The 21,003-nt window shown below is 60.6% G+C and overlaps 2 protein-coding genes across 2 annotated transcripts; both read right to left on the reverse strand.

The window, feature by feature from the left end:
- Positions 1-28: 28 nt before the first annotated feature.
- On the reverse strand, positions 29-5,495 carry Mvd (mevalonate diphosphate decarboxylase). The gene is made up of 10 exons (XM_003460916.5): positions 5,322-5,495; positions 3,334-3,404; positions 2,955-3,069; positions 2,661-2,807; positions 2,366-2,565; positions 2,180-2,254; positions 1,891-2,109; positions 1,573-1,688; positions 793-901; positions 29-614 (listed from the first exon to the last, which is right to left on the reverse strand). The coding sequence occupies exons 1-10, from the start codon at positions 5,389-5,391 to the stop codon at positions 528-530; spliced, it is 1,209 nt and encodes a 402-aa protein (XP_003460964.1). The 5' UTR covers positions 5,392-5,495; the 3' UTR covers positions 29-527.
- Positions 5,496-10,619: 5,124 nt separating this feature from the next.
- Snai3 (snail family transcriptional repressor 3) lies at positions 10,620-17,170 on the reverse strand. The gene is made up of 3 exons (XM_013146061.2): positions 17,060-17,170; positions 13,559-14,146; positions 10,620-12,654 (listed from the first exon to the last, which is right to left on the reverse strand). The coding sequence occupies exons 1-3, from the start codon at positions 17,133-17,135 to the stop codon at positions 12,449-12,451; spliced, it is 870 nt and encodes a 289-aa protein (XP_013001515.1). The 5' UTR covers positions 17,136-17,170; the 3' UTR covers positions 10,620-12,448.
- Positions 17,171-21,003: the final 3,833 nt, after the last annotated feature.

Consider the following 21,003-nt stretch of genomic DNA (forward strand, 5'->3'; position numbering starts at 1 on the left):
CGAACAGAACACTGTTTATTCCGCCGAATGATCCCACCTGGCTGGCTTTTATTCCTGAAGGGAGGGGCCGCTAGGCTTCTGGTTTCTTTTTCCGTGTTTGTTCCCTTTTTTGGCAGTAATAGGCGTAGAATTCTCTAGGCTCCAGTTGTTTTAGTGAGACAGGCTATAAATTGCTAGATTACCCAGACTGGGGTGAACTTGCGGTCCTCTGCCTCAGCACGCAGGGATGACAGGTGTGTGCCACCAGCTCCCTGGTCCTTCTAAAAACCTCCCATTCCCACCGAGGCCTGAGTGCAGGTCAGAGCCTCCGAGGGTCTGCCATGCAGCAGTCCACAGGGGCACAGTCCACAGGGGCACAGTCCAGCAGGGAAAGTGAGGCACTTTGCTGGGGGACCTGCCCCCGAAGCCAGGGCCACGCCAGCAGTCCTGCAGGTCCCCACAGGCACGGCTTAGCCATCACACCAGTCCCTGGTCTCAGCAAGCATCCCATACGAGCAGACGGAGTCCCAACGCGTCCCAACGCGGAGTCAGGCAGCTGGCTTGGGCTTCGGCAGGCCGTCAGGGCCCAGGAGGTGAGCATCCGGGTCATCCAGGACTTGCGGGCCTGGCCCCACCTGGGGACAGCATTAGCCTCAGGTCACTGGTGACCCAAGCACCCATCTTGCCAGCCCCACCCAACCCACAGCCCAGGCTGCACCCCACCTCAGCGTCCCTCCCCCGTGTACCCCACCCCTTGCAGGGGGCCTGAGGCCTGGTCCAGCAAGAGGAGTAGCTGCCAGGCCTGGGGCTCACCTGGGTGGCAATGATGTACTGGACACCTCCAGGGACAGGCTCCATGGCCAGTGTGGCCTTCAGCTCATCCGAGACAGGGACAGGTGTCACTGGCAGCCCCTTCAGGAATCTGGGGACAAGCAGGGGCAGTGTATGTGTCCCTCCCTGTGAGCCTGTGTGTGGGGCGACCTGAGTGGGGGCCAGGCTCTTGGGAAGATGGAGACACAGTGGAACTAAGACTCCTCCACAGCCCCAGCACAACTGCACCCTGTGCTGCCTCAGAGAGAGGGAGCCAGGCTTTGCTCAAATCACTTATTTTTAAATGTCAAGATATTTAACTTCAGGCTGGAGATGTAGCTCAGCAGCACAGCACTTGCCTGGCAAGCACAGGGTCCTGAGTTTAATTCCTGGTACCAAAATAAAACATATTTAACTTGTTCCTCAGGATGCCTGGTGAGCTCCCTAACACAAACTAAAGCCACTATTAGTTGGGGAAAGGGCACACAGGAAACTGAGCTCACAAACAGTTTCTTCTGTTTATTCTTTTTTGTTTTTCTGAAACAGAGTCTCACTATGTAAGCTCCAGGGCTCAAACTTACATTTTCCTGCCTCAGCTTCCTACTGACAAGCATGTGCCACTACATCTGGGCAGGGGATACTATTTCTTAGAAGCAGAGACACAGGTACCATCATAGGTACTTGTGCCCCATGAACCAGGTGGGCTGAAGTGCAGACCCCAAGGGCTCCTGGCAGGATGCTTGTCCTGGACCCTGTGGTTTGGCAGGGGAGGACCACACTCACTTGTCTCCATTGACCTCTGGGGGAAAGACGTGCCTCACAACAGCCACAAACTCAGCCATGGTGTCATCCAGGGTGAAGATCACAGCATTGGGACCCGCGTCAAATGTGTACGCCACCTGGAAACCACATGGTCACACACTGTCCCCACACCGCACCCCCAGCCAAGACCCTGTCTTCCTGCAAATAAGGAAAAGTGGTGATCGGTGACCCAAGGAGTCCCACCACTGGCACAATGGCCAGAAAATGAACACCTGGCATGGCCTGCAGCCATCCCTGCTGGGCATACATAGCCATACCCATGCCCGCCTGGGCCAGCACCTTCGTCTGCCCATGGTAGGCATTGAAGCGGTGCACCAGCTGCATGATGCGCCGGGACGTGTCGTTGAGGTAGCTGATGGGCGGGAAGGTATCCAGGCAGGTGGCGTGGAACTGGTTGCTGTCCTTCATGGTGAGCTCAGCAAAGCCGGGGAAGTCCTGCTCCTGGATGCAGCGGGCCATCTCCACTATGTGTGCTGGTACTAGGGCCTCGGCCCGGAACTGCAAGGCAGGCAGGTGTCCAGAGTGGCCAAGGCACCGTGGCCAGGAGGACAGGCGGGACGCCCCTCACCTTGAGCAGGGCGCTGGTCTGCACGCTGGTCTGCATGCCCGCCGTGCTGCCCACTGGCTTCTGCTCAGCGCTCACCTGATGGGAAACAGCACCGGCCCTGCATACACCATGCAGGGCCACCCTTGGCCACTCTTGACCCTCGGCCTGGATCAGCCATGGATCCTGCCCTCAGCCCACCCTACTCACCACCAGGATGAGAACTCGGAGCTGGGGCCAGTGCGACTCAGGGGCCACCTGCTGGGCAACACTGTCCTTCCCATCTGCCCGCTGCCCCATCTGCCATTCCACGAAGCCCCCATAGAGACTACGACATGCGCTGCCCGAGCCCCGGCGAGCCACTTCTGAGAGGTCGCCCTCAACCCCATAGACTCGGGCCAGGGTGTAGGCTGCAGGCAGAAAGAGCGGGATCAGCGGCCAGGCTGGGGGCCTCTGGGGAGCAGGCATCTGGGCAGGCAGGGCTGGGGCGGCCTGGGGCACCTACCAAGGCAGGCAAAGCCCGCTGCCGAGGAGGCCAGGCCAGCGGCCGTGGGGAAGTTGTTCACTGAGGCCACGTGCACCCTGTCGCTGAGGCTGGGGGTCCGCGGGTCCTCGTCTCCTGTGCTCCTGCGCTTCCGGGCCAGGCGGCGGACTGTCGGCAGGGGCAGGCTGAGACACGTGGCGCCTCCGGGCATCTCGCGCACCCAATCTGCAGCAGGGCGTGGCCCCACCCCACTTCTCGTGCCCTCTCCTCCCGGCAGGCCCGCCCTGTCCCCCACCGGCCCGTGACTGTACTCACTCTCCCGCAAGCAGGCCTGCAAGCGCGGCTGCTCCACATCCTCCTCCCGGCCATTCAGCCAGACCCGGTCCTCCGAGAAGTCCTTGCTGATAGCAGCTGTTGTGGTTGTTCTTAACTGGGAGCAGAAGCCAGGGCCATGAGGGCAAGGCCCAGCGAGTCTGGTATGCCAGGCTGGCCTCTCCTCCCTACCCAGTGCCCTGAGGGAGCAGGAGGCTGAGGCAGGCAGCTGCCAAGAGGAGCAGGGCTGGTGGACAGGTACCCGGGCAGCGAGGGCCCTTCAGACACCAGGAGGACGCCCTGGTACAGCACCGACAGGAGGTCTCGTGCGAGGCCACCTCCTGCTGGCCTTTAGGGATGCACTGGGCCCAGTGGTGCTCACCTGGTCCTGGTGCAGAGTGACACTCAGAGAGGAATTAAGGGGCAGGATCAGCTCCTCATCTCGCTTGCCCCCTGGAATAGACAATCAGAGGTCCGTGGGTCCCAGGACACCCACCCCACTGGTGCTCCCTGCTGTCTCCTCAGCTCCCAACTCCACACCTCTACCTGGCTTGCTTTCTCCACAGTCCAAGGAAGCCCCCTCCTGCTGCCCACCACCTTCAGGAAGCCCTCCCGGATCGCCTCGCCAAGCTCAGGGCCAGCTGCCTACCTGCACCATTACTTCCAAATAATTTCATTTACTCCACAAATCACCTTTGTACATCTGCTGGGCCCTAAGTGTACTCAAAGCGGGCTCTTGGCTGTCTTTCCACCCACCTGACCCCCAGACAGCAGCAGCCAGACTCCTGGCAGTCCCCCACTTCTGCCCACAACCCTCTCCCACGGGCCTGCAGTGCAGGGGCTCCAGGGCCTGCAGCTGTGCCTCCAGGTCTCATCTCCAAACATCTTTACCAGGCATGGAGATGCCCCACTCCCTGTGCCACCCGCCATACACACCACAACCCCGGTGCTGCTTCACCCTAACAGGAGACACAAAGGCCATGGGGCCTCAGCTCAGTGCTGTGTGCTCCATACCCGCAGTGAGAACGTAGCGCTGCCCATGGGCACAGACAGCAACCCACCCTCCTGGCCAGGACAGCCAGCAAGACAGGAAATACCCAGCACACTGTCACAGCACAGACCCCAGGCTGGAAGGGGGTGCCTGATCCCTCCCCCCACGGAAGAGCAGGACCTGTCCTCACTAAGGGGGCACCTGGACTTTGCCCTGCTGATGGAGCAACCAGGCTGCCCCACTGCCCAAGAAGCCTGGGTTCTGTTCCACCCTGCAGAGCAGGCCACACCTGTCCCTGCCCCAATGCCACACACCTGCCAGCAGTTGTGATAAGAACCAAAAGAACAGGAAACCTTTAGGATCACTGAAACCACCCATCGCACCCAGAGAAAGCAGGACCTCAAACTGCTGAGCAGGACAGGGCCAGCCGATGCCAGAGATGAGGGCCATCTAGAAAGAACCCTAACGCAGTCTGGATGAGGATGCTGGTAAGCACCCTGGCCCCTCAAGCCGAGGCCGCCACCCGGAACCAAGGGGAGAGCATCACACAGAAGTGGGAGAGCTGGAAACACGGAGCTGCAGTGGACAAACTCAGAATGCAGGGGACAGACAGCAAGGTCAGCAAACCGAAGACCCCAATCAGCACAACCCACGATGTGCAAGTCAGGAGACCTCACCCAAGACGGAGGAGTGGCTCCAGCTAAGTTCAGCTGCCACTGTGATGTGCACTAAGTGCTGTGGAGGCCTAACCCAACTCGGGACTCAGCAGAATCCTAGCAAGACTTCTTGTACATGGAGAAGTTATTTTAAAACGCATATGGAGCCTGGGGTGGTGGCAGGAGCTGTAATACCAGGACAGGGGATGCTGAGGCAGGAGGATCAAAGACCAGCAATTTAAAGATTTAGCAGGCTAGGGTTTAGCTCAGCGGCATAAGTGCCTGCTGAGGTCCTGAGTTCGACTCCCAGTACAAAAATTAAAAATTAGGAAGACTCTGACTCAAAAATAAAAAAGGTAAAAAAAAAAAAATTAAAAAGGGCTGGAAGGCCCTGGGATCAATCCTCAGTACCACCAAAACGAGGGGGAAGGGAAAAAAACACACACACACACACACACACACAAAAGACGTAGACAGTTCACCAAAGATGTCTACAGATACAAACGCACAGGCAGACGGTCAACCTCCTTTACCATCAGAGACATTTACATCAGAACCACAAGGAGGCAATGCCTCAGCAGTCAGGGGGAAGACGCTGGGGCCGCGGCCGCCGCGGGGCGGGCGTGGACACACAAGGCCGCACAGTCCTGCGTGGGCACCGGGCGGCCTCACCGCTCCCTCGCGGCGCTTCCCTGGCACCCAGGCCCAGGCCATGGCACTCACAGTACTTGATGACCGCGATGTTGACCGGCGCGGTACAGGTGACGACCACCGGCGACTTGCTGGAGGGCATAGTGCCGCAGTCCGGCTCCCGAGCCGCAGCACCTGGATTCTGCGGGAAGCCGCCCGGCGAGCGTCCTCCTCACGCGCCGCCATGCGATTGGCCCGCATGGCCCCGGTTGCTCTCACGCCGTCCAATCCCCGGGCGTCTCGGCTCACGTCCCACCTTTTAGCCAATGGATGGAATCGCACGATGGGCCGCTGACACTGAGCCCGCCCCTTACTAGCCGGAGGGCGCCAGCCGAGCGCGCTCGGGATGTGGTCTGCGCAGGCGCTGTGTCCGCGAGGGGCGGGGTTCCTTCCGGCGCGAGTGCTGCGCAGGCGCGAGGTGGGGTTTCAGAGGCAGGCACAACCCAGTGCAGGGCTCACCGCAGGTGTAGGGGGCGGGATAAGTGAGGGACAGTGCCCAAGTCTGGGTCTCTCCTTCACCAGATCCCCCTAAATCCTGCAGTCAGAAAGTCCTTGGCTCACTGCTCACGGTGGTCCTTCAGGGCCTTCTGCCGAGGTCTGCTGCAATCTCATTTTGGGGTGTCCTGTGCCGCTGCTAGGGTCCTTGTATCCATATCCAGATCTTCAACTTGGGGTTCCCTGCACCTACATCCTGGGGTACCAATGCCCTGCCAGGCGATGTCTCCCACTGATGTTCTCAGGGTTCTGCATATGGATGAGTCCAAGATCAATCTTTTTCCAGGCCTGCCCCCACCACGCTCCACATAAGCAAGGGCTTTGGATTGGCACATTTATAGATATTTGGTTTTTATTGTAAAATATACAGAACCAAGAAACCTAAGTACACAGCAGAGGGGAGGTGTGCACCTGTAATCTCCACACTTGGGGAGGCTGAGGCGGGAGGATCACTACAAGCTCAAGGTCAGCCCAAACTACATGTGAGACCCTGTCTCAAAAAAAAAAAAAGCCAAAAATCTCAGTCTACAATTCGGGGGCATTGTGCCACTGTCCCTTTCTAGAATTTTCTCTTCATCATCCCCGCCTGTCCATTAAACACCAACTTTCCATTTCCTCCTTCCCTCTTTGAAACATGTGTTTAGCTTTAAAACAGCTCAGATTTCAGAACTGAAAAGTATACGATCAGCAAATCCCTGGGCCTGGCTGGCTGCCCTGCTCTGGGACACAGCGGTCCCCTCGGGGCCACCTCGCCGTGCCTGGCTCTCATGGCCTGGTTACTCCAGGATCCCGCACGGCTGGGCTGGTCATTCCCACCTGGACACCACGGATCCAGGAGGATGTCCCAGCTCGGTCCCCACACTTGTTGACATCCTGCAGCCACGGAGCACCTGCCTGGGGCCTGCGCTTCTCATGTTTGTTGCGAGGGTCGCTGCCCCCTTTACAGGGCGTTCGTTGCTGGGGAGATCCTGGCAAAGGCAAAGCAAGCACGCTCTGGGCAGGTGTCAGCGGTGAGGTGCCTCCTGGTGTCCTGGAAAGGGAGAGAGAGAGGTGTTGGCAGCAGAAACAGAAAAACAGGTGTTTTAAAGAACGCACAACTGGCCCGGTAACTCACACGTGTAAGCCCAGCCTGCTGGGAGGCTGAGGCAGAAGGGCTGCCATCTGAGCCAGCCTGTGTAGCTGAGCTAAAGCCAGCACGGGCAGGGGTGCAGGTCCGCCCACCGCTGTGGCGCCCGGGGGATGGGGAGGGGCTGGCAGCCCCCAGCCCTGTGCAGGCCTGGCACCGCACCTGCACACAGGAGGCAAAGTGCCTGATAACACAGTGGAGCAGCGAAGGTCCTGCCCAGGGGGCGTCCTGGGGTGGCTCTCAGAGAGGGAAGGAAATGTGCTGGCTCTCAGGCTTCCTGCAGGTGGACCTGGATTGCTTCCTGTCCCCTCTTCTGGGGTCACTAACACATCGTCCCTCATAGTCACAGTGATTGTTTTTGGTGAATTGGTGACCTAAAATTATATGTCTTCAATTTTGGAACCAAAATACACACCGCTCAGCAGTGTAGGCCCTGTCTGGTAAGCACAAGGGCCTGAGTCTGATTCCCAGTACCCACCAAAAACACATATATAAACACACACTCATCCACATGCCCTGCGAATCAGGCAAAAGCACACTGGGTTCTTTTGTTTTTGTTTGGTTTGTTTGTTGAGATGGGGTCTCACTGTGTAGTTCGGAACTCTTTCTGTAACCCAGGCTGGTCCTGAACTCGCAGCAATCCTCCTGCCTCAGCCCCCTGAGTGTGCACCATCACGCCCGGCACACACACTGGGTCTTGGCGAGGGTCTACCCCTAGGCTAGATGTTGGGATCTTGCTGGGACCCTCTGTCCCACAACTGACCGCTGTGCCTGAGCACAGTAAGTGCGGTGAACACGGGCTGGAGGCCCCTTTTCGGCTGTCCCTCCACACAGAGCAGAGGGGGGCGATCAGCACCCGTTGGGTTTTTAAGGCCCCAGAAACTCATGTGCAGCAGCCCTAACTGAGGACCTCAGCTGTGGCTGTATGTGGAGACAGCGCCTGGAGGTAAGAAGGTGAACCGAGGCCCTCAGCACGGGCCCGGGACAGGCAGAGTGGTAGAAATAAGGAAACGTGCTGCCTCACACAGGACGCCACGCGAAGACCCAGAGAGAAGGCAGCGGGGACGGGCCTGCCACAGCGCCACAACTGCCCGACAGGAGCCCTGAGTCTGAGGCTCCACACAAGGGGACGGAGCAATGCCGGACGCCTCCCCATACTCGGGCCTGGTGGCCACCATGTGCCTGGGCACCAGCTGCAGCCCGCGGCCCTGAGCAGGCCCGTGTCTTCGTGTGGCCCCAGCTGTCACCCCAGGCTGAGCTGCTGCTCTGTCCTGGCAGGGCTGCGGCCTGGCACAAGCACTCAGGTCCTTCCAGCTGCAAGGCTGGACGGGTGCAGGTGTGGGGCGAGGCGGTGGTGCACCTTCGCTGAGCACCCACTCACTGTGTGTCATGTGGGGTTTCAGGCTGGCTCGTGTCCTCCCTGTGTCACCCCAGGGCCACTGTTCACCATCAGACAGCAGAACCAGGCTCTGTTACCCCTTTGGGGTCCACTTTGGGGTCCATCTGCTTCCCCTCTGCCTTCGGCCTCCTCCCTCGGCCTCTTCTTCCCTGCTGCTCAGGCCAGTGTTGCTGTGAGAGATCTGCACCCCGCCTGGGTGCCCGCAGCACCCCCACATCCTCACACCATCCTCCCCTCCGTCCCCGCAGGGCTCGGGACTCGGGGCTCGGGCAGGCGCCTTGCAGACCCTGGCTGGGCCGGAGCCTGGGCCGGAAGCTGCGGGTTTCGGCAGAGGGCTGAGGCTTCCAAGGCCACGCTGTGGCCCTACCGTGCGCAGGGCTCAGGCGCTTCTTTCCATGGAGACACTGGGTTCCCTTGTACCCAGGCTCACTGTCCCAGGTCACGGGATGAAGGAACAAGCCTGTGCAGTGCCTCAGGACGGGAAGGGACCAGACTCAAGGCCAGGGTGAGGCAGGCTGGGGCACCCGGAGGCCATCGGGGTCTCTAAGGTTGCTCTGCTGTCCCCATTGGTCTGGGGATGGCTGGCAGGTGCTTGCACTGTAACAGAGGTAGGGACAGTCCTGCCCTTGTGTGACACAACCATGCAGAAGGGTCCAGGGGTCCCCAAAAGGTAAACAGGCAGGTGCGAAGAGCCTTGTGACCTGGCGGCCTGTCCCTAACTCACCTTTGGAAGGGGCACTGGTGTCCTGGGGCCATGTAGGCTGAGGTGGACCTCTGGGGTTATCAGAGACAGGATCTTGTTAAATTGCTTATGCTGGCCTCAAACTTGAACTCCTCCTGCCTTGGCCTCCTGAGTAGCTGGGATTACAGGTATGTGCACCACTCTACCGGTCTAGGCTGAAGGTTTTCTAAAGTTTCAGGTCTCCCAAACACAGTTCCCTGGGGTGCTTATTTGGCATTCTCTTGAACTGTGACACAGGGGCACCACAGCTCTTTCTCTGCAGCTGAAGAAACCCAGATGTGTGACAAATTTAGTGATCAGCTGCTGAAAGAAACAGTCCTGAGTCTCCTGGTCAGTGAGCCTCCTTTCTCAGTCTGTCTGTCTGTCTGTCTGTCTCTCTGTGTGACAAGGTCTCACTAGGTAGTCAGGCTGGATTTAAACTGTCAGTGACCCTCCTGTCTCAGCCTCCTGACTGCTAGGATTACAGGTGTGTACCACCATACCTGGCAGCACACACCTCCTGGGCTCAGCTGCCCGGGCTTAGCAGCCAAGCCAGCCTCCTGGGACGTCCTGCGTCCAGAGGCGGGCAGGCAGGCCTGGAAATTTGTGTTCCACCTAGCGCTGCCAGGGAGCTAAACTTAGCCCTGAAGCAGAGCCAGGAGTGGGCTCTGAGTATAGATAGGAACGAGGGGCTATTTTCAGGCATCTGGAGAACCCCAGAATATTCCAGGCCATAGTGATATAGAGTCCTGTGCTCCAGGAAGAGATAGCAACACCCTTAGCCCCTCCTTGGCATCCAGAAGTGGCTTCTTTCAGCAGAGACCAGAGTGCAGGCCTGGGCCCAGGCGGGCTGTCACCCGCACACACCTGTTCCCAGAGGTGATCTCTGGGCTGCATTCTCTCTCTTCTGGGTGCCTTGGGCAGGCTCCCCTCCACCGTCTCACTGCCCAAATTCTAGGCCTCTGCTTCCCTCAAATCTATTGATCAAAATCCCGGCTTCCAGCTCACTGCTTGGGTCCTGGGGTGCCTGGGCTCCCCCCTGCCTTGGCTTGGGGAGACATCCAGCTGCGTGCCCAGAAGTTGATCAAAAGCCCAGGGCTACAGGGCCACAGGCACACCTGGCACTCTAGCCTGGCCTGGGTGGCTCAGTGAAAAATGTCTCAAAATAAAGTTTTCAGAGGGCAGGGTCCATGGCTGAGTGTTCAACCCCCAGTGCTCCAGGATAAAAGGGGGCCTTCTCCAGGGAGGGGTGGCACTCTGGTGAGCGAAGCTGGGTGCAGAGGGAGGCAGGCAAGGGCCCCGCAGGAGCCCCCGAGGAGAGCCGTGAGACCCTCCCAGCCTGTGGGTGTGGGGAGGCCCCAGGGGCCCCAGCGAGAGCTGCTGGTGTCCTGGGCAGCAGCCACCGGCCCTGGGCACAGGTGTTGGTGGGCGGGATGGTGACCTCAGCCTGCCCTGCAAGGTGGAAAGTCTCCTCCATTCATCCAAGTCCGGCCCTGGCAGGTGCCTGTCCTCTGCCCACTGGGCCAGCCCACCCCATGCAGCCCTGCCCTCCGCCAGTCCAGATATAAATATAAGCACATTTTCCATGGGCTGGTCCTGCAGGAAAACATTCAGCTTTATTTTGGGCTTGCGAAATTCCCTTCCTCACACGGACAGGTGCAGCTGCCCCATTTAGATGCAGGGCCCCAGAAATAGACGTGACCCACAACACAGCTTCCTTTAGGCCTTGGGTGCCATCCCAAAGGAACCTGCTTGGCTGCTCGGGTGGCACTGGGTCTCATCTGACCCCCCGGAACCCTCCTTGGGCGACCACCTGCTGGGAGGCCAGGCCCTTGGAGACGCAACTGACCGCTGTCCCCGCCTGGCCTAGGTGTTGCGGCCCCCTGGCCTTTGCCCTGGTGAGGGGTGGAGGGGCTGCCAGAGAAAGGGACCCAGTCCAGCTGTGGGCAAGGGGCCTCCAGCAAGACCCTTTACAGGTGGAGGGAGGGAACGGGGATCAGTGTGAGGACCCAGGGTGCCCACCAGCTGACCAGCATGGGTATGGTCCCCCAAATCCTGGTTGAAACCCTGACCCAGAACCTTGGAGCTGACCTTGGGGACAGCAGTTATGATGAAGTTGTGCCCAGCAGAATGGGTCCCCAGTTCAAAGTCTGATGACCTCAAAGAAGAGAGGCACAGAGAAGGAGACCAGGGATGGCCAGCGCCCCTCCTCTCAGACAGCCAGCTTGGGGACCTGAGCCTCAGAACTCCGTCCCATGGCCCTGCCATGGGTGCATGGCCCCATGCAGGCCCAGGAGGCAGCAAGCCCAGCGTTCTCCACACATGGTCAGGCTGGGCTGCAGCATAGCTCCAGGGTCACCTGTCCAGGGCGGCCTGTGGCTCAAGGCCTGATTCCCCCAGGAAGCCCCCCAGACCCTCAAGGCTCAGTGGCCCTCTGGGCCTAATCAGCATCTAAGGGGCTGAACCTGGGGGTCGGCAGCGGGCAGGGGCTCATGCCAGGTTCAGCCTGGAGCAGCTGATGGTTGCGCCATGAGGGGAAGACACCTTGCATGTGTATGGTTGTGGCAGAGCTTCCAGAATATTCTGGAATGTTCTCTCACACAGAAGGCCCACAGCCCAGGACACCTTGGGCTGGGAGGGGAGCTGCCAGAGGCGCCCAGGACACATTTCTCAGTGGGGCTAGAGGTAGAGCTGGTGATAGCAGGACAGGTGTCCCCCGAACCCCACACCCACACCACTGCTCTCTTTGTGAGGGCATCAAAGTTCCTTGCTCGTGTCTGGTTCTCCCCTCCGGGTCAAGTTGAGCCCGTCAGGGCTGGGGACGCTCCTCTGTCTCAGGGACGCCACTCAGCCATTCTGCGGTCCGCAGCCCCTGTCCTCCTGGGGTCCTGAGCCTTCACAGGCACCATGTTCCCTTCACTCCTGCTGCTGTCCTTGCTAAATCCTGCCCGGTAAGGCTCCTGGCTTCATGACAGGAGGTGGGACCCAGGGGACCAGGGCCCATGGCAGGGGACCCCAGAGCCAGGCACACAGGGCCTGGTAGGTGCTACTTCTGCCCGCCACGCGCCCTCCTGACACCCGCTCCTGGCCTCCCCGCCGGGCACACACGCCGGGCAGGAGACAGCTGTGCCCTCCCAGGTCACGGTGCCACCCACTCGCCCCCGTCACAACTGCTCCTTCAAGTTTCCAGGGAACTTCGGCAGCGGGAACCATCCAGAGCCGCTGAGTCTCCCCAAAGTGTCCCGCTCAGAGGGACAGGACCAGAAACCGGGCCAGGTCAGAGGTGAAACAGTGGTGCTTGTTTGGGCGACTGCATCCCCAAGTGGGGTCCCCAGAAGGTCTGACTGGATGCAGGTGGTGGAGGGCTGGCCTCTGTCCCGCGGGACCCCGGTGACAGGCTGCTTGAGGCCGGCTGGCCCTCAGCTCATGGGGCAGGGGGCACCCTCAGGGGCCAGGCAGCAGCCGGCCTCCTCGTGCCGTGCCAGGAGCGACATTCGGGAGAAGGTCTTGCCGCAGCCCTTGCACGGGTACTTCTTGGTGCCTGAGTGTGTCTGCTGGTGCGCCCGGAGGTTGGAGCGGTCAGCAAAGGCCCTGCTGCAGTGGGGACAGGCGTAGGGCTTCTCACCTGCAGGAAAAGGTGGGGCTGGGTGAGTGGCGCCCACACGGCAGGGCCACAGGGTCAGTCACGGTGACCTGCTGCTCCCTCCCACCGCTCGTGACAGGCAGAATGTCACACAGGCCGCCGGACCCGCATCACAGGGCCCGCCCGAGGGCTGAGGCAGCCACTGGCTCTTGGGCCTCCTTGGAGCCCAAACCGGTCCCAGCCGGCCGTGTGGTCCCCCATGAGAGGGATCTCTGGCTGCTCCTCCGGCCTGCGGGCCAGCAGCAGAGGAGCCACAGGGATCTGATCGCGGCCACCAGCGGTTGGGGCAGGGCCTGCTGTTGGGATCCTGGCACCAAGAAGGCTGTGGAAAGCCAGAGGGAAGGGGCCTTGAGGAGCCACTGTCCAGTCCTATAGTGGTATAGAGTCCCAAGACGCTAGCTGATGTGGCCCTGGGACACCGAGGGGCTGCATGTCCCCAAGTCCTGATACTCGACCCTCACTGTCCTGATGCTCAGGCCACCTTTCTGTCCTTCCTGTTGCCCTAGCCCCAAGACCCTGCAGGGTCCCCCGCCCCAAGGACCTGCACTCCGAGCTTCGCCAGCCTGGGGTGCATCCACGCCCTGCGCCTGGGTCTGTGCCTTCATCTGGAAATAGGGGCTTTGTAAATATAAGCAAGATGGGGCCGCTGGGGGGCTTAGCCCCACATAACCGCCACTGGTACTGTCACAGCAGAGGGACCCATGGGCACAGACATGCAAGGGGCACAGGTCCTGCAAGAACAAGCGGAAGCAGCATGACCCTGCCGACCCCAAGGGTTCAGCTGGACCTCGGAGGGCACCGGTCTGTCTACACGCTCCAGCCTGGGACTCGGGTGTGTAGGGGACTCGAGGTCTGTGCTGCCCGGACCCTCGTCCTCCCGTCCCACCTGTATGGGTCCGGATGTGGCCCTGCAGCAGCCAGGGCCTGGAGAAGGCCTTGCCGCACACGCCGCACACGCAGGGCAGCGTGTGGGTGCGGATGTGCATCTTGAGGGCACCCAGGCTGCCGTACTCCTTGTCACAGTGCTTGCAGGTGAAGACGCGCCCAGCCTGCAGGTGGCACTGCAGCTGCTGGTGCCTGGCCAGCCCCGCCGGCGTGTGGTAGGCCTTGCGACACTGCATGCACTCGAAGCTGCCGGGAGCTGGAGGAGCCCTCGTGGCCCCAAGCAGTTTGTCTGGGGCCCCGTACGAGTGGGGGTGCAGGATCGGGGGCCAGTGCGTGGGCAGCAGCAGCAGCGGGGGAAGGTTGAGGTGGTTCAGGCTGTCTCTGAGCGGGGAGCTGGGGGCCCGGTCGGCCCAGGGGCCCCCCAGGCCAGTCTCTGGGGTGTCTGGCCCAGAGAACCCCAGAGCTTCCTCGCGGTGTGGCAGGAGGGGCAGAGAGACACAAGTGACGGCTGAGGTGCAGTCCCAGGGCCGGGCCAGGAGGCCGGGTGTGGAAGGGACCTCCTTCTGGTCAGAGCAGGTGCCACTGTCTCCTGCAGGGACGGGAGAGAGCAAACATGTGAGGAGAGCCAGGCCCTGCCTCCTCGCAGACCTGCGCACCTGCACCCACGCACAGCACGGAGGGACCGTGAGAAATGCCAGCGCCACAGCCGTCCCGGGAGAAGCAGAGGCATCAACGCACAGTGTGTGACCACTGCAGGGAGGGGTGCTGGCACCAGTCGGGGATGTGCAGGGTGGGGAGCCAACCCCAGCTCCGCACCAAAATTTAACAGAAAAACGGCTCTTGTGCCAGGCAGGGTGGTTCACATGTGGAAGCCCAGCCGTTGGGAGGCTGAGGCAGGAGGATCTCAGCAAATTCCAGGCCAGCCTGATCAGAGTGAGACTCTGCCTCAAAAGAAGGAGAAAGACAAGGAGAAAAGGAAGAAGAAGAGGAGTAGGAGGAGGAGGAGGAGGAGGAGGAAGAGGAAGAAGAAGAAGAAGAAGGAGAAGAAGAAGAAGAAAGAGAAGAAGAAGAAGAAGAAGAAGAAGAAGAAGAAGAAGAAGAAGAAGAGAAAGAAGAAAAGGAGGAGGAGAAGGAAGAAGAACCAGGAAAAGGAAAATCAAAACATCTTTCAGGACCCCAGTGGTGGCAGTGAGAGGCCGTTCTGCACCCCTGGGGAGCTGCAGGCAGCCACAGCACAGGGTCAGAGCTGTCGTCCACCCCCGCGGTCAGTGGCCTCCAGTCACCCTGCGGTCACTCTGTGGCGTCTCTCCGCATGCATCAGCATGTGGTCAGCACCTCCACAGCCACTGGCAGCAGCTTGCTGCTCCAGAACACGTGGGGACATGCTTGGCTGGGCGGGGGCCAGGTCTCAGGCCTCTGTCCCTCCCCGCTGCTGCTCCAAGAGCTGTGACTCCTGTCTTCAAGGGCCAGGGCACATATGTTGGGCACATGATGGCAGCAGCTCCACATAAAAGGTCAGTCTACCGGAAAGAGGTCAATTCTGGACTCCCCAGAGCCCGCTGACTTCCACGGCTTGGGAACAAGTCTGTGGCCCAGTTACTCTCCATCTTGGGGCTTCGGGAAGAGAGAGACAGAGTGGGTGCCAACACCGCACTTGCCGGTCAGGTACTTTACCGGGAACTAGTATCCATGATACGTAAAGAATGGCTTCGACTCCACAACAGAAAGATGAATAACACAATTCAAAAAGGAAACGAGACGCCCATAGCTGCTTCGTGCTAGAGCACGTCCAAATGACCAGAAAGCACAGTCAGCCCTCAGAAAACTCAGACCATGGCAAGGCCCCTTCACACCCTGTTGGAGACCATGGCTTCCTGTCCGATGTCCCAAAGTGTACAATTAGCATCTCAGGTTTCCTTCCCTCCAGAAGGGAGTGGGCGACAGGCGAGAGACCAACCCCAGGGGGTGCTGGAGAGACTCTGCCGCCTGCCTCACTTTGGTGGCTGCCTAGGCCCGGCCCCTCCCTAGCCCTAGGCACCGGCCAGTCAGACTCTGGCCCTGAGGCCATCTCCTCCAGCCACTGCAGTGTCTGCTTTCCTCTTTCTTTGCAGTTCTAGGGATGGAACTCAAGGGGACACTCCAAATTACATACCCAGCCCTTTCTAAACATTTTTATTTTGAGAAAAGTTCTTGCAAGGTTGCCCAAGGTGATCTCAAATTTACAACCCTCCTGCCTCAGCCTCCTGAGTCATTGGGATTAAAGATCTGGGTCCCTGTCCCTCCCCCACATTCTCCTGCTTTTTGCTTGCCCTGTAGCCCTGTTCCGGAAGAAGGCTTCCAGGTTCTCAGAGTCTGAAGCAAAAGTGGGCGGGGCCCAAGCCTCAGGACCTCTAGTATGTTCTGGGGTGACATCCTGGCTCTAAGCAAAGATTCCATACTTTAAGCACTGCCACCGGACTGGCGCTGGAGGTGGGGCTCAACTCACTGCAGAGCCCTTCCCAGCAGCAGGAGCCCTGGGTTCCATCCCTAGTAGGTCAAGGGACAAAACACAACAGCAAACTCCGAATTATGACCCGTGTAAATCCAATTCTACATTGTATCTAAATCTGCATCCACATAGTTAATTGAAATAAAAGTTCCCCATACTGTGAACACACACCCCAATAGTTTCTGCTCGATTTTATTTTACATAAGTGGGGGTGGCCACTCCTTAAACTGATTTCAGAACACACCTTGCCCAGACAGCACCCCAAGGTGGCACCTTGGGCTGAGAGTGGTGGGGGCTCCCACCCCTTGGGGGGACTGGGCAGCTTTCTGGCTGGGGCTCTGTCCTCTGCAGCTGCCCCAGGCACTGGGCAATGGGCAGCTGGGTCTTCCTCCCCAAGAGCTGCACTGCTCAGTGGAGGCTGAGCTAGGAGGGGGCAGAGCTGGGGGCTGCGCCAGTGGGGGCTGCTCTGCCAGCTAAGCAGTAGGCTCCCTTGGGGCAGAGTCCTCCCCACCTGCAGCACCTCATGGCTGGCAGGGGGCGGAAAGTGGGGATCTCGCGCTGTCCGGAGGAAGACTGGGGGCCTAGCTCGGCCAGCACTGGATGGCCAATGGGCTTCTGGGGTGAGGGCAGGTCTTGGAGAGGCCACAGGAGACACTCGGCAGGACAGGCACCTGTGGGAGTCCAGGGGTCCCTCATCCCTCTTCCCCGCACCCACCCGCCCTGCCAGGATGCTCTGGGGAGCCCACCCAGCCTCTGCCCGGCCCGACAAGCCTCCCTCTCCCTGCTGCCACCTCCCGGCAGGTTTCAGCACTTTGGGGGTCCCGTGGGGCTTTCTCCAAGTGGGGGACAAGCCAGCGCCTGGCCGGCCGTCTGCACCCTCGCCTCTTCCTGCCAGGAGATACACAGGGTCGGGGCCGGGGCTGCAGTGGTGGGTGGGCGGGGGTCCCCACGAGGCGGCTCCGGGTCACCTAACACAGGTGCGCTCCCCTTAACCCCGCTGTCCCCGGCCCTCACCTCTGCGCGTCTCCAGCCGCCCGTAGTCGGGGGCCCGGTGTCCGGGCTGCGTCTTCACCAGAAAGGAGCGCGGCATGGTGCGGGCGGCGGGCGCGGCCGACTGGGCGCCCGGGCGGGCGGGCGGGCGGGCAGGTGCGGGGAGGTCGGCTCATTAGCATAGTGCCGCGCCGCGGCCAACCAGAGGCCGGGGCGGTGGGGCGGGGCCGCGGGGCCACGCCCAGGACAGGTGCTCGGGCGGGTCCGGGCTCGGGACTCGGGCAGGAGTTTGTCCCGCGCCTCCAGGAGCTCGCGGGCTGGGGACAAAGGACCCAGCCGGGACTCCGGGTCCCCCGTGGTTACAAAAGTAGCAGAGGACGGTGCTGTGCTCCGCCCCAGGGGCGCCCTGCTCAGGACGACTTTCCCTCCTCCGTGTCCCTTGTAATCCGCAGTCCCTTCTTGCTGTCCGAGTCCCTGTCCACGTGGGCGTGTCACGACTGGGGGACTGCGGGGCAGGCTCCGGCGGGTGGACGCTGCACCCCAGGCCCCCAAGAGCCGCCGGGCACCCACGCTGGCTGGCAGGCCCACCTCTCGGGCGACGCTCTGGCCCAGGAGCGTGGTGCTCGCTGGCCTCTCTGGGGCTGGGAGTGGGAGGCCGAAGTGAGCTGCAGGTGCAGGGACGGGGAGGTGTGGCGCGGCACTGTGGCCTTCCTGCGCTGGCAGGAGGCTTGTGGCTGGGATGGTGGAGGTACCGTACAGATGCTCGCGGAGAGGTGGGAATGGGGTCCCACGCCCCTTCCCGTTGGCAGGCGCTGCCCAGTGCCGCTGTGATGGGAGGGGACACGCAGGTGGCTGCCCACCCGCGAGAAGGTGCAGGCTCCATGCTGCCCACGTGACTCTCAGGACAGCGCCCAGTGCCGCTCCTTCACCTGTTCCTTGGCCTTACCAGATTTCTATTTGTGGGCTTTGGCACACAGAACACCGAGGAGGCCTGAACCGGCTTCCTCTGCGCTGTCCGGCACCCACTGGGCATGGCTGCAAGTGTATCCCTGCTCCTCAGTCAGCTGCTCTGTTAGGGGCGCTGAGGACGCTGTTGCCACCTGCCAATCCCCGCTGGGAGTGCGTTGAGGGAAGTCAGCCCTCAACTTGGGCCCAGAGAAGAAGCCTGAACTCCCAGGGACTTCTGAGTGGCCCTCCTGGTGGCCATGGAGCCTCATTCCTCACCTGTGACGTATACTATGTCCAGCTGGACCCTGCAGGGCATCTGCCCTGTCCCCACGTGTGGCCCCAGGCGGGGACAGCAGATGTCTCCACTGCTGGGACTTCTTTTGTCCCATACCAGCTCCTCTGCCTGGGGGCTAATCCTGCATGCCCTCGCCACAGACCCTTCCCACCAGCCTCCCAGGAGCGGGCTCTCAACCTGTGCGACCTTGCCGGGACCATGGCTTGGCCTCCTTCCCTTGACACCTGAGACCTCGGGGCGGTGGCCCCCTGTGGGCCAGCAGCCCATCATCCTACCACAGCCTTCCAGGCTTCTCCACCAGACACCCCAAGAGGGCTTCTCAAACCAGGTCCCCAACCCTGGGGCTGCAGGTCAGATTAGGGGATCAGATTATTAGTTTGTTTCTTTCTGTCTGTCTGTCCATCTTCTTTTTTTTTTGCTGGTACTGGGAATCACAGTCAGGACCTTGCATTTGCCAGGCTTGTGCTTGTGCCCTATTAATTTCCTTCATCTGGTATTTTTTCATCTTTTTTTGTCTTGGAAATTGAACCTACAGCTACTGTAGACAAAGCTGTCTGCTGCTGAGCCACATTCTAGCTCTTTTGAGACAGGGCCATGTTAAATTGTGTGGGTTGGGCTTGAACTTGCGATTCTTCTGTCTCAGCCCCCCGAATACCGGAAGTTACAGGTGTGCATCACCACGACTGCCATCTCATCCTCAGTGGTTAGACGTGTGGTCCTCCTGCCTCCACCTCCCAGATGACTGGGATTATGGGTGTGCTCCACCGCACCCCGCTGCTGTCGAACCCCTTTGGTATGTTTTCCAGCAGACATAACAGTGTGAGGACGCATACTGCATACATGCATAAGTGTGCACACATGCATGGCCATCTCTGTCACATGCCTGTCTTTTCACCAGTAGGATTTCATAACCCAGACCCTGGAAGTCCCCACTGTGTCACATGCAGCCTGAGCAGTGGCCCAGGTGAGATCGCCTGGTTACATGCAGGATGCCTGTGGTGGCCAGGGCTGCAGCCAGGCTCACAAAGCTGGCCGAACTGCACTGAGGAGAATCTGGACCCCAGACAGCCAGGCCTTTGGGGAGCGCCTGCCCTGTGCCCAGCAGCACTGGACTGAGAGACCCGCTCTGCTCCCCCAGAAGCATGAGTGAAGGTTCGAGGGTGCCCGCTAAGCACCAGGGCCTCCTGCCCCAGGTCAGAGCTGGCCCAGTGGGGCCTTGAAGAGGACAGCAGCCCTGCCGTGTGGGTGTGTGGAACAGTCTCACAAGGAAGGCAGAATGGCTGGATGCCCCGACTTGGGCAACCCAACTGCTTAGGCCCCTGACATCCATCCAGTGGTGGCCAGCACGTTCTTGGTCACACTCAGTGACACGGAATTCCTTGCCACTTGCAATGGCACATACCATTTGGAGCCCACTGGAGGTGAGCATGGGTCCTGCCACGTAGATTGTGGGAGGGGCTGTGGTCCCTTCAACCAGTGACCGAGGCACAGGAAGCCATCAAGGTGGACCCCTCAGCTGCGCCTCAGGAAGCAACAGCAGGGGCGAAGGGGAAGCAGCACACACGTGCGTTTGCAAGTGCCTGTGTCACTGTGCCAGCTCATGTGACGTGGCCAGAACTGGCTTCTGTGAGGTGGAGGGAGCTGGAGGCGTGCAGGGGCAGCTGGGAGCCCACAGACCTCAGCATCGCCTGCCAGCAGCACTGGGGGCCAGGCCTGGGGCCCAGCAGGGAGAGACTCAGCCTCCCTCTCTAACAGGAACAGGGCGCCCTGGGGCCAGCCAGAGGCCGCTGCCTAACTGGACTCCAGGAAGCAGGTGGAATAGTTTCTGTAGGGCTGGAGGGGGAGGGACGCTTGGGAATGGCTTCCCTCTCAGACCTTCAGGCCCAGGAAGTGGGGAGTCATCCTTTCCCATCTGGACCCCTCCCTCTGGGATTTTCTCCTAGCTCGGAGCTGGAAGCAAAGCCTGCCCATCCTCAAGAGTGTGCAGTAGTAAATCCGGAAACTGGGGGAGGGAGGTGGGGTGTGCGCAGGACTGCCTGGCTGGGTGCCAGGTCCCAAAAACGTCACCCTGGGGGAGCTGGGCCCCTCCCCAACCCAGCCAGAGTGGAGGTCCTGATGAACCTGGTGGACACGGTGTGTGGGCTGGCAAGGGAGGACGGTCCTCCTTGGGTCCAGGGGCTCAGCGGGCAGGTCCCTCCCAGTGCCTCTGACTGAAGCTGCCTGGCAGTTCCTCCACCTCCTCAGAGGATGAACTGAGCCTCACTGGCCTTTGAGCTCCCTTGTGACTGGACTAGAGAACTGCCTGCCGCCGGGCCAGTGAAGGAAAGACCTTCCAGGAAATGGGGTGCAAGCTCCCCGCTTGCCTCCCCTGAAATGGCCTGCAGCTGCCGGCTGGAGCTTTTGCACTGCACAGGGCTCTGCAGCCTGGCCCCGGGTGGGTGATCCCCCAACTCGGGATGGGGACCTGGGTTGTGGGGCTCCCAGCCAGTGGGGGTGAGCCTGGGACCCTTCATACCCATGCACAGGCCCCCCTGGGGACAGGGCTGCCTGCCTCCCCACACTGTGCTGATCGGCTGGCGGGCTGATGCCTAGGTGGGGCCCCGCCCGTGGCACTGCCTTGCCATGCTGAGTTTCTGGCTTGGGTTCTGGCAGCATTCTGTTGCCCCTCACCCTGTATGCCATCAGCTGGGATTGGGTGGCCCTCACCACCTCCTTGTGGTTTGAT

This window comes from Cavia porcellus, unplaced genomic scaffold (genome assembly GCF_034190915.1).
Source record: "Cavia porcellus strain 051 isolate PalLab524CR breed Dunkin Hartley unplaced genomic scaffold, mCavPor4.1 scaffold_4, whole genome shotgun sequence".
Classification (NCBI taxonomy): domain Eukaryota; kingdom Metazoa; phylum Chordata; class Mammalia; order Rodentia; family Caviidae; genus Cavia; species Cavia porcellus.

What these genes read in the sequence shown, in the direction of transcription:
- Snai3 (XM_013146061.2), bottom strand. Translation starts at nt 17,135, where the DNA reads ATGCCGCGCTCCTTTCTGGTGAAGACGCAGCCCGGACACCGGGCCCCC. An exon ending in GCGGCTGGAGACGCGCAGAG is followed by an intron (nt 14,147 to 17,059) that starts GTGAGGGCCGGG and finishes CCGTCCCTGCAG; the next exon opens with GAGACAGTGGCACCTGCTCT. An exon ending in CCACATCCGGACCCATACAG is followed by an intron (nt 12,655 to 13,558) that starts GTGGGACGGGAG and finishes CTTTTCCTGCAG; the next exon opens with GTGAGAAGCCCTACGCCTGT.
- Mvd (XM_003460916.5), bottom strand. Translation starts at nt 5,391, where the DNA reads ATGCCCTCCAGCAAGTCGCCGGTGGTCGTCACCTGTACCGCGCCGGTC. An exon ending in TCCGAGTTCTCATCCTGGTG is followed by an intron (nt 2,255 to 2,365) that starts GTGAGTAGGGTG and finishes GTTTCCCATCAG; the next exon opens with GTGAGCGCTGAGCAGAAGCC. An exon ending in CCTACCATGGGCAGACGAAG is followed by an intron (nt 1,689 to 1,890) that starts GTGCTGGCCCAG and finishes TGTGGTTTCCAG; the next exon opens with GTGGCGTACACATTTGACGC.